Below are 13,272 nucleotides of genomic sequence, written 5' to 3'. Positions count from 1 at the left end.
TCTCCAACTCTCAGGGATTGACTTGAGGATGAACTCCGTGACAAGGTACTTGTGAAGTGCCCAACTTCTGTACCTTTCAGGAGTCATGCCTCGCGCATCATAGCTAGGGAAAGGTTGTTCAATGACATAGTGTATGCCATTAACTTTCAAAACTTCGACAAGTTTCTCTTTCCATTCAAGAAAATTAGTCAAGTCTAACTCGACATCTAGAATTTCAGCTGATATGATTGTTGTTATGTTTGCGACCATTTTGATTACTACAATCGAAAAGAATTTGCAATAAATAACCATTCATACAATTCAATAACTTTGAAATAAAAGCAAAACATGCCATCATTAAAGCTATTAAAACATTTCATTCATGCAAAAGCAAAAACATGGTCCAAAATGAATGAAACGATTCCAAGACCCCAAAAGTCCAAAATCCTTAAGCAGCTTTAGCATGTCTTAAGTAGTTTAAGATTTTAGGTAAGCAAAACCTATTGCTAGTAATCTCCAAATTACTCTTGGTTAATAAATTAATGCCATAATTTATCCCATTGCCACAACTTAATGCCATTGTTGTTTGAGTTGTAACCACAATCAATGTGCTCCTTTAGGACGCCTTACCACCTAAGTCAACTAAAATAGCACCTCGCTTTAGCGTAAACCTACTATCTTAGATCCCTAGATTTTTGTAAGTGCTTGATTTGGAAGGCAATTTTTAAACTCAATATTACTTGGACCTAGTTGTTTCTATGTTGGTTCGATTATTTGGTGAACTTAAAACTAATCGATTCATAGGAAACAACCTGTTCATGCAAAGCATACATACATTCATACATTCACGCATAATATATATATAGAAGTGCATAAATAAATGGTGATCTAGTATGGCCCAAAACATCTTGTCTTGAAGCATCCAATCTTCATCACCTCCTTGTTAGCTTGGCATCGTCTTGAATCTTCGTTCAAATGCTAACTTAAAGTTCTAAACTTATAAATACCTGAAAATAATAAATTACATCAAAAATTCCATGGTACGCAGACCATATTTAAAACTTTACATTCAAAGATAGAACGGTACGCATACCGTATTTAACTATCCTAAATTGGCCATACTAGTCACTTGGAGTACCTGCATTACATAAAATATATGTTCTATGCATTCACCCATTCGTGTGCTAAAACGAATGGCCCATATAAATATGCAAGTATTTACGTGAATTAATTAAAATTCACGTTCACATAAACGCGTCCTAAAAGATTAATCAATTTCCAAATTATTAATCCTTAGACTTTATTCTAATTAAAATTGAATTTAATTAAAATAATGAGACCTACGAAAATAATTAATAATAATTATTTCATTTTAATTTCATTTAGTGGCTCCCACTCAAACCAATAATTATTCCGGATAATTAATTATGAAATATTAAATTAAAACTCGCGGTCCGGCCTAAGCAAATATAATATGAAATTAAATATCCCGTTAGCCCAAATTAATACAAATATACGAAGCCCAACGAAATAAACAATTTTCAACGAAAAAGTCCGATTACGTAGTTGGGCTAGGCTTGCGCCCAGTCCTATGCCTTGCGTGTGGCCCAAGAGGCGCACGAGCAAGGCTCGCACACCCCCAGGCCCCTCGCGCGCGTGCGTCTCCGCAGCATCGCTGCCCCTGCGCTGCGTGTTGTGCGTTCGTGTGTGCTGAACGTCGCATGGCTCGCGCCTTGCTTCGACGCAGCCCCGCAAGCGTCCCGCCTGCCCCTTTCCTCGCCCAGCGCGCACGAGGCACGCAGCATGCTTGTTGCTGCCCGTGTCGTATGCGGCTCGGCCTAAGCACAACAGCCCGTATGGCTCGACGAGCCATACGTCCACCATACTTGTGTTCGTGCCCTTGGTTCGTGATACGGACCAACTTAATTAAAAATAAATTTAATTTCACGAACTTGCAATAATTTTATTTTTCAAAAAGTTACGATTTTTATTTTCGAAAAACAACGATTTTTAACGATTTAATAAATTCCAACGACAATCCAATTTCGTAAAATTATTAAATCAAGGGCTAACAATGTTCAAACTTTTAAGAACGAATGAATCAACATTAAAGTTTGAACTTTTAATTAATAAAATCCGAAGCTTTAAATCGTTCATAAACAATTAAAATTCAGATTTTTAATAATTTGGTTTAAGTGCGATTAAAATTAACGAAACCATTCAAAATTTTAATCCAATAATTTTTAAAATTATCCACTGACCCATGAAATTATATCCCATTTCCCAATTAACCGAATTATTAAACCAAAATTAATTAAAATTAAATTAGGGTTTCAAATTTTACGAATTGGGGAAAGGCAAAACTAGGGTTTATACTTATCGAAAACATCTGAAACTTTTACCATAGATCAAGAATATACCCAGAAAGATTGTGACAAAATTTTAAGCAATTCCGAGTAGTTTAGGTTGACCTTTTAATTGAATTACTTCCCGACACTTTTAATTTTTAATGAAAAATTAACAAAAAGCCCAAAAAACGATACTTCGAGGCCTGTTTTTGCAATTCTATTCTCATGAGTTGGTCTTAGAAAATTGATTTCCATCAGATTAGGGTTTTAAAAATCAAAAAAGCGAATATTTTAGATTTTGGAACAGCCAACTACGCAATTCATCCAATAATTCGTAAAAATTCCGAAAAATCAACAAAAATTCCAAATTTTTCGACATATGCAAAAACAATAATTATCATGCTAATTCATACTTTGAATACATAAGGCTCATGATACCAATGTAGGGGAATAAACTTAAACATAATAACATGCGCGGAACAATCCCCAAAGCCAGGAAACATGTATAAAGCACAGATTAAGCAAACTTACATTCGAAGCGTGTTTTCCACAATAATATGTCAACGAACACGAACAAAGAACTCCACTTGTCGTTCCTCTACTTGGTTCACCGACACGTTCAGATCCGTCTTGATTATCGTAGCTTAGACAATCGATCAAGATACTTTGCCTTTTGGGATGAACACACTATGGAGGCACAAAGAGAATTAGGGTTCTCTGTTTTCTCCTAGGGTTGTGTGTATTGTGTTATGATTGTGCTAAGTTAGAAAATAGGTTATAAGGTTATTTACATAACCTTACTAACCGACCAAGCCATGAGGCAAGGCCGGCTAGCAAGCCCGCACGCCAAACACACGGACACGCACAGCCAGTGGGCCGCGCTGCTGCTGTGTCGTGGTCTCGGCCCGCACGCACGCCCACAGCTCTGCGCCACAAGGGCCTCGCTGCTGCTGCGTCTGCTTTGCTTGCTCTCCTAGTCGTGCGCGCGCCCATGGGCCTTGAGTGCTTCGTGCACTCGGCTCGTGGGCCGCTCCTCGTATTCGCGATTAAATATATTTCCGATATATTATTTATCGTTTCGTATACGACGAATCACCGTCGTACGATACGATTTATTCGTCTCGCCTAGCTTACGAATATTCGCGATACGATATACGATTCCGATGCAAGGTCGTATCGTATAATACGTTTCCAACTTAAATCCCGAAAGGCTATTAAATGAATTTCCAATTCATTTAATCCGGTGATCTGTTACGTGTCATTGGTGTGACCTTGTAGGTTCAGTCAAGAGTAAGTTGTGAGTTCAATATCCATTAGAACTCACTGATCGGAAGCATTGCTCCAGCGAGCTGTTCCGATCACTTGATCTCACTGAATTCATTGTTCGCAATTAATCTGAACCTTGGTATTAGACTTAATGCACCTTGGGTGAAGGACATATTTCCTTCACCTTCCAATTCATCGCTTGCTGTTCATTCAATTCACTTACATTCGATTTTTTAATTTCACTCCGTATAAGAACTAAGGTATGTACGCCATTTCGATCACAAACATCTAAGCAGCTCACATGATATATATATATATATATATATATATATATATATATATATATATATATATATATATATATATATATATATGGACGGCCCATGGATTCATAAGCAGACATTAGATATAAGATATTCCATTGGAATGCAATCATACATGCTCTCCTTCCCCCACATTTGGGGTGGCCACGAGCCGATTTGAGCCGAACATTCACAAAGTCTGGCTCGTTTAACTATTTGTATATCAGGCTCTAGCTCGGTTCGAACTTCAATTTTGAGCTTGTGTTCAGCTTGATTGATGGATTCACAGTTCGGGTTCGGGTTCGAGCTCGACTCAAATTGACTCCATGACAATTTGAGTCCAACTATTATTCGATCTCTACTTTTATATTTACCTTAACAAGTTTTTTGGTTAAAATATCTTATGAATATATAGTGCATGTTAAATAATTAAATGCAATCAATTATAACTAATTATAATTAGGGATGTATGTAATTCACTACAAGAAAACGACAAAATGGCGGCCGCTGAAAGTAGTAGGTAAAAGAGCGTTTTTGGTTTTTTAATTTTGATTTTCGTTTTTAAATCTATTTCGTTTTTCTTATGTAATTTTCATTTTTCTTACCTTCGGTTTTTAATCTGATTTCGTTTTTGTTATTTAATTTTCGTTTTTTATGTTGATATTTCTGAATTATATTTTTTTATGTGGTTGTAGGCGATCGAAGATCTCAAGAAAATCTTTGAAGTGAGGAGCTCCAACAAAATCTTGTCTTATAATTTTTGTTTTAGATTAGATCAAGTATCATATATTTTTATTATTATTAGAGTCATACTAAGAAACTTTGGGAGCGGATTATTGAGCAAAGATTGAGGAGAACTGTGAAAATTTCGGAGAACCAGTTTAGATTTATTCCTGGGAGATCGATTATGGAGGCCATTCATCTTATAAGGCAACTAATGGAGAATTATCGGGATAAGAAGAAGGATTTACATTGATTTGGAGAAGGCGTATGATAAGGTACCAAGGAAAATTATTTGGTGGCATTAAGTAGAAAAGGAATTCCGAGGAAGTATATTGATATCATCAAGGACATGTACAAGGGAGTTAGCACGAGTGTGAGAACTAGTGTTGGTAAGACCGAAGAATTCCCCATTACGATTGGAGTGCATCAAGGTTCCGCACTTAGCCCGTTTCTTTTTGCTATAGTCATGGACGAATTGACGAGGTCAATCCAAGATGGTATATCATGTTGCATGATGTTTGTAGATGATATTGTGTTGATTGATGAAACAAAAGAAGGAGTGGAAACTAAGTTGGAGTTACGGAGAAAAACTTTGGAATCTCGGGGTTTTAGGATGAGTAGAAACAAGACGGAATATTTGGAGTGCAAGTTTAGTGGAGTCCAAGATAGAGAGACAGGGGCGATTACCTTAGATGGGAAAATTGTCCAAGGCTCTGAAATGTTCCGTTATTTAGGATCTATTATCCAAAAGGATGGAGAATTGGATGGCGATGTGGCCCGTAGAATCAAAGCAGGTTGGTTGAAGTGGAAAGGTGCCACGGGGTTCCTATGTGATTCAGGCATGCCCCAAAGTTTTAAGGGAAAATTTTACCGCACGACAATTCGATCAACTTTGTTATACGGCACGGAATGTTGGGCAGTGAAACATTGTCACGTGCACAAGATGAATGTGGCGGAGATGCGCATGTTACGTTTGATGTGTGGGCATACAAGAAAGGATCGTTTGAGGAATGAGATTATTAGGAAGAAAGTAGGGGTTGCACCGATTGAGTTTAAGATGATGGAAAATCGTTTAAGATGGTTTGGATATGTAAGCAGAAGATTATGTGATGCCTCGGTTAGGAAAATAGAAGGGTGGCAAAGTGATAGAATTGCAAGGGGTATGGGAAAACCTAAGAAAACTTGGAGGAAGGTGATTGAGCACGATATGAGCTTTCTTGGGATTGAGGAAAATATGGCGTTGGATAGGACAGAGTGAAGGAAGAGAATATACATTGACTTCATTTGACTTATACAACTTCCATGTTTCTGTTTCTTTCTATTTTTTTTATTTTTATAATTCTTTTTATTTTTTTCAATTTTTCATGTTATATTGAAATGTACTTATTTTACTTATTAATTTATTTTAAACTTTACTTAATGTTTATTATCTTTTACAATATTTCTTCTATAATATATACTACCTCCGTTCCTAAAAGTTCTTTACGCTTTTCGTTTAAGTTCGTTCCTAAAAGTTTTTTACACTTATGCTTTATTCCATTTTTGAAATACAATATTGACAATTATATCCTCCATTTTCATTATTTTATTCACCCACTTACAACAATTAATGACCGACTTGCATAAATTGGACAAATTAATTCTCCAATCCACTGTTAACCCAATAGTATGACTATTAACCATTCACATAATTTAATTAATGCCCCTCTTTTTGCTTTCTCTCTCCTCTGGTGATTCTTCCATAGAAATCCAGAAATCCAGAAATTTCATAATCTCTCTCCTAAAGTTCACCATTTCCCTCAACCTTCTAACCACATTCGAAACTTTTCTTCTCTCCTCTCTCATAATTTCATTCCTTGAATCTAGACCTCAATCTCTTTCATAGAAATCAGGGCGAAATTAGTTATAGGGTTAATTTGGGGAGTTCAGTTCTAGGGTTTGTAAAATTGGGAGTTTTCTATCTCCTTCTCTTTCTCCCTCTCGCGATCTATATCTTTTTCTTAGAGGTTCCTTCAAATGAAACAACAAAGAATCGTTTCATGAGGAAGATGATGGAGATGAGGTTGAGCAAATTTTGAAATAAAAGGGGACAAAATAGTACTCCAAAGATTATTACCGAGTCTTGATCTTAACTGATGGTGTTCGTAGAGGGAAAAAAATGGTTGGAGGATGATGATGTGCCTTGTTGTAATGAGTCTCTTGTGTTGATGAGCTCGTAATATTTTGTTATTCATTAGCACATTGCCATTTGTTGACGATGATGACTGTTGTGTTAAGAAACTCAAAATATTTTGATGTTTGAATTTGTTCAGGATTCTATTGTTCATGGCAGTCGCTATAATCTTAAATTAGAAGGAAAATCAAGGAAGGATTAAATGCTTAACATGGCAGTCACTATCAACCCACTTGCAACCAAGTACCCCACTAGCTCACCTCTCTCCTCTCCTTAATCTACGTGAAAACAGTAAGCGTAAACAACATTTGGGAACGGAGGTAGTATATGTATATACTCCACTTGACCTGTTTTCCTTATCGGGCCGTCCTTTAATACTTGACCTGTTTCAAAAAATGGAAATATTCTAACAATATTATATTATTTCTCACTCCACCCCTATTAACCCACTTACCCCCTACTCCATACAAAAAATAATTAAAAATTCAACCCCTACTCTCCCCCAACCCCACCTCTTAACCCACTAACTACATTAAAATAATACTCACTATCAACTACTACCTATTAAATTAAATAAGTCAATTCAAGTCCCTTAAACTCTGTGCCGGTCAAACCGGGTCGAGTATATATATATATATATATATATATATATATATATATATATATATATATATATATATATAGGGTAAGGTTCCTGTGAGAAAATATATATATATATATAGGGTGAGGTTCCTGTGAGAACCACCTTAAGGTGAGAACCTATCTTAACGTGAGAACCACCTCTACAGTGGTTATATCAAAATAAATCTAATGGCCCTTATGTCCTTATATGCACATATATGTAAGGTAAATATTGCCCTCAAAAAAATAGTATAACGAAAAATGGTACGCTTGCCTAATTTATTATTGTCTCTATTAGACGCTTCTTTTTAATATCAAAGAGGTTCGAAGCTATATAGTTATAAATTTTGATTTCTCCTCAATGGCCGAAAATCTTATTTATGTTTTACGTTTATGTAGAAACAAGCTTAAGAGTCGATAAAAATTATTGATCTTCTCATCCATATATGCATACTTATCTTAAAGTATATGCACATTTACCACAAAGTATATACACATTTAAATAAAAATTTAAGAATATATATTTTGCACAAAATATATGCAAATTTAAGTCAAAATATATGCACATTTAACTAAAAATTTATGCACAAATATACACAGTTCATATTAGAGCTGTCAAAAATTGACCCGACCCGAAAAACCGACCTGAACCGACCTGTTTTTTTAAGGATCCGGACCCGACCCGAGACCCGAATTTTGTTAAAATAGAAAACCCGTAACTCGACCGTATCCAACCCGTTAAAACCGACGACCGATTTCGACCCGTTAATGCATGACCCGGACCCGAACCTGACACCCGACCGAAATATAACCGATAACAAAACTAAGTCAGCTTACCCGACCGAAAAATTACCCGAACCCGATTCAACACCCGACTCGATGTCAACCGGAAACCAATTATAACCCGATAAAACCTGTTATTGACTCAATTCCTGACAAGCCGTTACCTGAATTTACGCGACCTGTTGACAACCCAATTTGCCATTGACCTAACTAAATAATAATTTAAATCAAGTTAATATTATAGGTGAAATATTATGCACATATAATTCAAAAAACATGCATATTCAGTTAAAAAAATATGTATATAGAAATATTCGTGCAATGCCTCCATAGGTAAAAGCGTCAGATTTACTATGGCAAAAAGTGAGATAAACAAACAGCATAAAACCCATCGCATGACCATAAATTGATTAATATTGCAATACCCATTACAAGCATAATCTGGAAGAAGGAAAACCAACCTAGTTTTACCCATATTAAAATTCAGATGAATTAATTAGGTAAATATAATATGAAGTATTCTACTTCTCTGGTACAATCGCAAATCTTTAACCATGAATTATTTAGTTCCATTAAATCATACATAGTAGACCGCAGTACTCTACTTCGACTCCGTCGTGATTTCATGAATATCCGCCAAAACCAATTTAGTTTTCACTCGATTCTACCAATTACAGAGGCTGATTTATTGAAGACTTTGAAAATCAAGACAATGTATTGTATCATAGATGCAGAAATCAAGGTTTTAATCGTATAGAAGTGGAGCCGAAGGAAATAAGGCGATTAATATAGATCGTGATATTATTAGAGGTCAAGATTAAACTAAATCAAGGGTCAAGATTTGCTACTCAACCGCTAAAGCTGTCCGCTACCGCTAGTTTTGCCGAATAGGGCGTGAGGTTCTCACCATAAGCAAAGTTTTATTTTTGTACTCCTTACTCTATAATAACTCTTCATGATATAATTCTGGGTTTCATTTTTTTAAATAATTTTACGAACTACTTTGTTTAGTCGAAAAATTACCGACTAACAAAGTAGTCGGTAATTTACCGACTAACCAAGTAGTCGGAAAATTGCCGACTAAAAAAGTACTCGGTAAATTACCGACTACTTTGTGCGTCCTATAAGAGCAACTCCAATGACAAGCTAATTATCAAATTTTAATGGTAATTTTAATTGTACATTTAATTTTACTTTTATTTTAATTATAACTCACCTCGATAGGTTTTCCAAAGAAAATTAGCTTGTCAAGGCGAATTTGATCAAGCTAATAGGTTGAGACTTTCACAATACACAAACATCTAATCACTAATCCAACATACGGGTTGCAAAATATGATTAATTCCCGCAAACCCTAAACAATCGTAGAGCTTATCAAACTATACAGGTATCCAAATATATCTGCATTGTTTGATCACACATAGAGAGGCTGTTGATGCATGTAACATCGATAAACAAAAGTATGTAACAGATAGAAAAAACTAGGTCAATTAATGAATTAGTAATTGCCAAAATTTTACAATGATATATGCGCTAACACATTCATCAATGTAACTAGAGAAAACAAATATAGATGTTCTGCCATCATCTAAATTGCAATAAATCACACCATCCTTTGTGATTTAAAAATAAACGATTCAAAGTATTAGAATTGTGATAAAATTCATAATGTAGCAATCTCATCCAAAGTTTCAGATAGACAATTTGGGAACAGATCTTGTCAACAAGTGCTTCCCAGAAACAACAGCACCAACAACAATCCCACCAACAACACTCGCGATCGCAGCTGCTCGAATACCCGCTGGGAGTCGATACACCGCACCAGTACCCATACCGGCCATCAGGCTTCCTAAAACATCATCAGTGTCTCTTTTGTAAATAATAGAGGATTCAACCCCTGTGTATATCACAGCCAAAATTCCTGCAGAGTTGCCAAACCTCCGACCCACCATACCTCCCGTGTTGAGCATACGGTTAGTACGGATTTTAAGAGACTCGCCGTATTCGGTGGCAGAAAGTCCCTCGAAACTGCCCTTTACGGCGCCGACAACAGAACCGGTCAGGTAGGAACTGCCGGTGTAGAAGGTGAGATTATCATAGAAGTTACGACTTCGGAAGGCTTCTTCTTCAAAGAGGTGTTCGGGGGTGGTGGGAAGATTATAGAGTTTCATGTTGGGAGTATTTGGGTTAAGGTTTTGGTATGGACTGTATTGTTTGTAATTTGGGGTTGAATCTGAAGAGAAATCCTCCATTGTTGATTTCTTGGATCAGCTTTTTTTCTGTTTGGAAGGTGGAGATACAATTTTCAGAGGGTTTTTCACTGGTTTTGGATGTTTTATAGGGAACTTTGCGATGACTTCTTTCCCAAGTCGATTCTAATTAGCTACCCTTTTTCTTTTAAAAAAAATAAAAATAAGTTTTGGTACTTTTTTATGGAAAACAAAGGTACTCCGTAATAGAAGAAGGAAATAACGGGCAGGGCAGGCCCGGCCCAACCAATATAGGGGCCCTGTGCTAACATTATAATCTAGACCCCCTATAAGAAGAATTAAGGCATAATTTTTCTTAAAAATCCACAAATCTAATCTATCTAATATATATATATATATAAAGGAGGCATATTTTCTGAAATATTAGAGCGCCACCTAGGATTACTAATGGTTTCGGCCAATGAAAAATAAGACTTTTAATTTATTTTTGAATTAAAAAAATCGATTGCCACGTAGATAATTGATTAGGTGCCACGTATATATTCTAATTAATTAATTACTAATATATACAACTCCATCTAAAATCAAACACTCTAAAAATTAAAAAAATAAATCTAAAATAAAATTCATCCAAAATCAAACACTAATAAAAAATAAAATACATAAAATTCAATTTAAAATCAAACATTAATCCAATATTAGAGCGCCACGTAGGAAATTAATGGTTTCGGCCAATGAAAAATAAGATTTCAAAATTAATTTTGAATTAAAAAAGTTGAGTGCCACATAGACAAATAATTAAGTGTCACGTAGATATTTTTATTAATTAATTATTAATATTACGCATGTACAATTTCATCCAAAAACAAACAACGCTCATAATTAAAAAAATAAATCTAAAATAAAATTCAATGCAAAATAAAAAACTAATCTAATCTAATATATAAAATTGGTATATAAGAGTTCTATTTAAACATAAAAATTTAGTAGAATCCGTGCATCGCACGGGCTAAAATCTAGTAAGAAAATATAATAAAAATATATTGTACTCCGTCCTTCATAATTTGCACAGAGCGAAAAAAAGAGGTAAGAATATGTAATATGACGTGGGCCCATGGGAAGTTGGGAAGAAAAATAAACTAAGGGGCTGTTTGGTTGGGGGTATTCATCAAAGGGAAAGGGAATCAACTACCTTGATTCCCTTTGTTGTTGTTTGTTAGACCAAATCAATCATTCCTCCTAATACTTATTCTGCAGTGGGGTCTGTTTTGGGCAAATTCTACTTAGAGACAAACTTGCCTTGATGATGGTGCTAACAATCGATTGAGCAAGATGATTTAGAGTAACGAGAGCAAGTCGTAAGAGCATAGAATGAGAGTATTATTATTGCTTAATATTTCCCGTGTACAAACTAACCTAGCTGTGCCATTTTATAGGCATTTACATAATAAGAGTGCAACGTTTACACTTAAATGTACATAATTAAGCTTTAAATGAGTAATGATGGCTTGCTTATCAACGGTTCGTAACCGCTGCCTTCCTCTTAGCCGTTGGGAGCAAATTTGAAGGATTCTTCGTCACGCCTTACTGGCAGCCACATAGGCTCCACTTGTCGTATCTGTCCACGTCACCAAGAGGGTATTTCCCCCCCTAACAGGGTCCATGAAAAGTTGGGAAATACAACTAAACAAAACCTATTTAGTTCAACGGTACAGGTTGCTGCAGCATTTTACTAATTTAAGTTTAGTTTTTTTTTTTAAACTACTTGTTAAGTTTTTGGGGGGCCTCTTTCGACATTGGGCCCTATTCCGTGTCCCACCTTGGACAGGTACAGGGCCGGGCCTGATAACGGGTCCGGATCCTCTAGAGTTTTAATAAAACTCTACACGATAGAGTTGCATCTAAACAATACATTTTAAAATCAATGGCTTATATTAGTGGGAAGAAAAAACCAGGAGTTGAATATTAATGAGAAAAATTAAGGGGAATTTTGGAAAGATAATATATGAGCCATTGATTTTCATTCAATGGTTGATATTGTTCAAACCCTACCTTGTAGAGTTTTATTAGAACTCTAGAGGATCCAAAACCGGAAATAACTAATTAAATTCCTCCGGATTTGGATCCTCTAGAGTTCTAAAATAACTCTACAAGGTAGAGTTTGAGCAATATCGACCATTGGATGAAAAATCATTGGATGAAAAACCAATGGCTAATATATTATATTTCCAAAATCCCCCTTATTTTTTTTCATTAATATCCACATATTGATTTTCCTTTCCCACTAATATGAGCCATTGATTATAAAATGTATGGTTTAGATGCAACTCTGCCTTATAGAGTTTTATTAAAAATCTAGAGGACCCGGACTCAATTTCTCTATAGTAAGTTAATTCATTATCTTGAGACCAAATTTCTCTACATGATTGATGTAAAATATAGGCTCCCGTAAGAACATTTTACTCGGTAAGAACACTTCTTACGGTAAGAACACTTTTTAATAATGGCATTTTCGTAATTATTATTAACAAATACACCCAATTTTTATTTTCACTGCCATTTTCTTTTTCATTTCAGATTCAGATTTAGATTCCACTCTCTCTCTCTCTCCAATTCCTCCCTCTGTGTCTCCAATTCTCTCGTCGTCGGTCGCCACCAATGCTCGCCGGTCGCTGCTCGCCGGTCAATTCTCGCCGGTCGTTGCTCGCGGTGGTGGTTGTGGTTCAAACCAAAGGCATTCGAACAATCGAACGAAAATTCAACCACCGACGGCGGTTTTAATTATTCCGGCGTTCATTCTCTCTCTTCAATTCATCTCTCTCTCCTTTTCGAACACCACCAATAGCCGTTGCTCGCCTCTCCCCAAT

At 35.8% G+C, this 13,272-nt stretch overlaps 1 protein-coding gene across 1 annotated transcript; it reads right to left on the bottom strand.

Annotated features, from left to right (window-relative positions):
- Nucleotides 1–9,886: 9,886 nt before the first annotated feature.
- Nucleotides 9,887–10,447, bottom strand: LOC110785961 (mitochondrial import inner membrane translocase subunit TIM23-3-like). The gene has a single exon (XM_021990466.1). It carries the CDS (start codon nt 10,445–10,447, stop codon nt 9,887–9,889), a length of 561 nt encoding a protein of 186 aa, XP_021846158.1.
- Nucleotides 10,448–13,272: the final 2,825 nt, after the last annotated feature.

Source organism: Spinacia oleracea, chromosome 4, assembly GCF_020520425.1.
Source record: "Spinacia oleracea cultivar Varoflay chromosome 4, BTI_SOV_V1, whole genome shotgun sequence".
Lineage (NCBI taxonomy): Eukaryota > Viridiplantae > Streptophyta > Magnoliopsida > Caryophyllales > Amaranthaceae > Spinacia > Spinacia oleracea.
The sequence above is the reverse complement of the archived record's forward strand: the minus strand, read 5'-3'. Positions and strand labels throughout refer to the sequence as shown.

What these genes read in the sequence shown, in the direction of transcription:
- LOC110785961 (XM_021990466.1), bottom strand. Translation starts at nt 10,447, where the DNA reads ATGGAGGATTTCTCTTCAGATTCAACCCCAAATTACAAACAATACAGT.